The sequence below is a fragment of the Suricata suricatta genome, chromosome 14, assembly GCF_006229205.1.
Source record: "Suricata suricatta isolate VVHF042 chromosome 14, meerkat_22Aug2017_6uvM2_HiC, whole genome shotgun sequence".
NCBI classification, from domain to species: Eukaryota; Metazoa; Chordata; class Mammalia; order Carnivora; family Herpestidae; genus Suricata; species Suricata suricatta.
Genome location: NC_043713.1, coordinates 17,388,599 through 17,392,914, shown reverse-complemented (window position 1 = coordinate 17,392,914; position 4,316 = coordinate 17,388,599). Strand labels below are relative to the sequence as shown.

General features: G+C 47.2%; 1 protein-coding gene across 1 annotated transcript in view; it reads left to right on the top strand.

Annotated features, from left to right (window-relative positions):
• Nucleotides 1-428: 428 nt before the first annotated feature.
• The window catches only part of ONECUT2 (one cut homeobox 2), a 48,504-nt gene continuing 44,616 nt past the window's right edge, over nucleotides 429-4,316 (top strand). Inside the window, exons 1-3 of the mRNA XM_029921547.1 lie at nucleotides 429-522; nucleotides 2,993-3,088; nucleotides 3,938-4,171. Of these exons, the coding sequence (XP_029777407.1) occupies nucleotides 429-522; nucleotides 2,993-3,088; nucleotides 3,938-4,171 (424 nt within the window). The remainder of the gene's footprint in view (nucleotides 523-2,992; nucleotides 3,089-3,937; nucleotides 4,172-4,316) is intronic.

Below are 4,316 nucleotides of genomic sequence, written 5' to 3'. Positions count from 1 at the left end.
CTTGCGGTGTCTTCATCACTATAAGCTCCGGAAAAAAAGGGGGAGAGAGAAATTTCTTCGTCGTTAAAAGGAACCCTCTATTATCACCATTATTATTTGTGTGTGGCAACATAAGAATTTCCCCCTCCTCTTAAAATTCTCCCACAATATTGAGACAGCATTTGTTGTATGATTCGTACAAACGCTTGAGGCCTTTCTGGAAAACCATTACCATTCAATGGCTAGAAAATTGCTCTCCTTCCTTTAAAAAAAAAAAAAAGGCTCAGCAGCAGCTACCACGGACAACAAAAACTTTCTCCTGCATAATCCTCGCCCACCGAATGACAAAGAAATGATATTGACTTACCCCTGAACGGATGAAGTGTTTGATAAGGGGGGGACTTTTCTGAAGATTTCTTTTTCGGGAGCTGCACAGACAGCTGCAATTCATGGGCGACACTGATTGCCAGAAACGCTATGGATTGGCATGGGGTCTGCAGCTCACAGATCCTGATCAATACCCCTACACTCACACGCCAGATGGTTTGGGGAAGGACAAAAATAAAATAGTCCAAATCAACCCACCATTATGTCTTTTTGTATTGCTCTGATAAACCTAGTTGTAGCACAAATGTGTTCTGCCTAACACAAAACCTTCCTCGGGATTTCGAACACTTGGGTAGAAATAAGCAGCCCCTCTCTTGCTGGGATTTGGGCTGTGGCTACTGTTGTTTAGTAAAAACAAAGCTGTTGGGCCGCTTATCCAGATTGGGTCTACTTGTGGTCTGTTCATTTTAATTTTTATTTTTGTGGTTAATAATTTATAGGGTCTCTGTTTTAATTGAATGTTCACCTTTCTCTTTCAGAGCCTAAAAATTTTTTAAATGTGAAAACACATATGAAAAGCTCTGGCAGTAAAAATTTCCAGTCTGTTCCTATAATTGTTAACTAAAGTTTTTTTTCTTTTATAACGCAGGAGCTTAATTTGTTGTCAAAACTGCATTTTATTTACAGACCTCTTCTTACCCATTTACGTGTCTGATTTTGAAGAAAATTGGATCTGCGGGTGGGGTTTGTTAAGAAATGGGTAGCCTGATCCTGATATCATGGCTGGTGCAACTATCCAGATTTCAATAGTCAGAAACTAGCACTCCAACCACCATATTTCTGCACAGTCTATTTGTGAATCAAATACTGAGGGGAGGAGGGAACCGGAGCGTAACTTCAAATTTAAAAAAAAATCCTTAGTTACACAACTTCTGAAGGTTAGAGCATGTGTGCTAAAAAAGGGACAGTTAGAAAGTAACTCTTCCTTTTATCAGAGAAAGAAACATCAAAGATATTTTGAAACATATTTGAAAATCTTATTAATACTGATATTCTTTAAATTATCTTCAAGTAGAAAATAAATATTTTTCCATTCTTAGAAAGGGAAAGGGCATGCAAGACCAATTTAGTAAAAATGAGGATGCTGACTAAAAATGCACATTAATTTTCCTTTTAAATGGGTTTTAGGTTGAAATACAAAACGTCAAAGCATCATTAAGAAAAACAATGTGAAAAATCTGCTTTAATCTAGCCCAATGAAATTATACACAAAGAAGCCAATACGATTTCATGATTTCCCTGAGATCGCCAATATTGATCGAGGGAAGGGGGAGGGTTGGTGGGAGAGAGGGAGGAGGGAGAGAGGGAGAGAGCCAGGCAGCGAGAATATGCAACTCACCTTTCAACTCTCCAGCACGTGACTGCTCCCAGGCAAACCAAAATGCAATTCCCAGGAACAGATTTATCTTGGTAGCCTGGTAAACGAGTTTATCATTTTGAAAAATTATTTTAATGGCAATCTACATACTCAGGTTTCTGTATGGAAGCAGTGCTTACTCAAGGTCCCAGCCTGGGGTCATTGGCCACTCCTTGAGCTTGAAGCCCCAGCAAGGAAGGCTGTGTTCGGCATTGCGTCCCATCAGACAGACTCTTGCCCCAGGCTCGTTCCTCTCTTGCCCTATTTCAGTCTCTGAGCCCTCCTAGACCAACAAGAGGCTGCACTCTTGTGAACTTTTGTTCAACTCAGCAAGTTTTTCAAACATTAACTGTTTCAAAGATTCCCAAGTGTCCAACTGCCATTTATAAGATGGAGAATGGGAAGAAAGGCAGTAAGAGAAGGTTGAGCAGGAGAGGAAAGACAGAAAACAAAAACGCGGTTATTTTACCTATCTAAATTTGTGACATTCAAGATGTGAACTGCTAGAAAAGTATGTCTAGCAAAGTAGAGGACCATCCACTCTTACCCAGGCTTTGATATCACAGGGCAGAAGCTACTTGAAAGAAAAATTAGCAAGGTATTCGCCAGACCTCAATAAAGTTGATCTATGAATAACGTCACTGTACATTCATGTGACAGGATGGTGTGGGAGGGGGTGGATTTTTTTTGCTCTGTAGCTAGAAGGGAAAGGAGGGCAGCCACAAAAGGTCACCAAGACTAAGAACTATTTTCCAAATGAATCAAACCTTTCTCTGGTACCAGGAAGGCACATACAGTATCCCAAGCTGTGTCCTTGTTTCCTTATCAAGTTTTCTCTAACAGCTGGAAGTGGTTGGAGGGGGCTGTCTTAAGGAGACCCCCTGCTCTTCTTTTGACAGCTGATCAAAAGAAAATAGGTCACGCTTCTCAAACTTATGTCCACCCTGTCCTTAATTACTGTCTCTTTAAACAAAGGCAACATCTGCGCAACCTCAGCTAGCTTGAATCTTCGGAGGCAAACAGGGCGCAACCTGCCTTAAAAGAATCTGTTACTTTTAAGGGTTTCAATGCCGGGTAGCCTCCTGTGTTCAGTCACCCCTCCACCCCCACCCAGGCCTCGGAAATCTCCACCTCCTTTCTCCGCAGCTCCACTTCCAGTCCCCGACCCAGGGTTACCAAACAACGGAAATTCTGGATAGACCAAGGTGCACTTTTGAAAGCTGCTGCTTTCGAGCGTTTTAAAACTCGCCGGGGTTCTTGTCTTTTCAGAAACAAGTTTTGGATGCACAGATGTCGGCCGACGGTCCGTGTCATCTACCCACAGCCATAACCTGAGGCGTTCCTTTCTAGGAATTCGAGAGAAGCGTGTGTGTGTGTGTGTGTGTGTGTGTGTGTGTGTGTGTCCGTCCCCGCGCGCGCGGCCGCGCGGGCGCCTTAGGAAAAAAATCTGCGGGTGTCGTCCCGCAAGGTTTACGTACTCCCTGCTCCCTGGAGTTTGCACATTATAGGCATCCGCAACAATCTTTCTGCACCGCCCTCCCCCACTCCTTTCCAAGTCAGTAATGGGGGAGCATTTGGTCACCTTGAAACCGCAGCTCCTAGAGTTCTAGTTTTGTTTCGCAATCTAACAGGGCCTTTCTGAAGCCTCATAACTGAGAGATTTATGGGCTCGCCGGGTAATTAAATGATGTTATTGTGTTAACTTTGCTTGGATTACGGTGGCCCGCGCCGCCTGTGGGCTTGGGAAGCTGGCCGCAGCTCCTAGGCGGCGAGGGCGCTGGTAGCCCAGTAGATTATGCACGCCCTGGTCTCGGGAATTTACCCAGCATTAAAATACAGAAGCGCTCGCATTTTAAAAGCCTAAAGTACAAGCTCCCGGCTAGAGACGCTTAGGAAGTGGCTTGCTGGGCGACTTGGGTTTGTTTTTAAGCCAGTACGTTCTGGCTTTCTAGCCTCCAGAAAAGCTTTGGGGTGAGGCAAAGAGAACTAAAGCAATGTCCTTTTCTCCAGATCGCAGCTGCTCATGAGGGACACTGCGAAGCATCTTTAGCATAATTTCGCTCCCTCGCTCACACTCTCGCCTCTCTCTCCCCACTACCTCCCTTCCCCTCCCTCCCTCTCCTTGACGTTCGATTCTAGTGGCAAAGGAGGAGGGAAAAAAAGGCACAGAGCCGTCAGCCAAACCTGAAAAGCACAGTCCCGCCCTCTCATTAGCCATTGGCAGTCGCAGTCAGGAGGCCCGCCCCCCAGGGCAGCGGCGTGCTTGGAGTGGCTATTCGTCGCGCCCATCGGGCGCGGCCCCGCCCCGGACCCGGGAGGCTAGGTTGGCTGCCCCGGCGAGCGGCAGAGCCCTTCTGGACAGCTCCCGCTCACCCAAACAGAAGACGTCGGCGCCGGAGCGGGCTCGGACATGGCGAGGCAGCGCGCCGGCCCGAGCGGTGGGGCCCGGTGATCCCTCCCTCCCTCCCCCCTCCCCCTTCCCGCACGCACGCCCCGTCCGCCCCCACCCCGCCCCCACCCCGGGCGCGCCCGCCTGTCCGCCCGCAGCCCGGGGCGCACACCCGCACGCACGCTCCCCCTCCACACACTCACG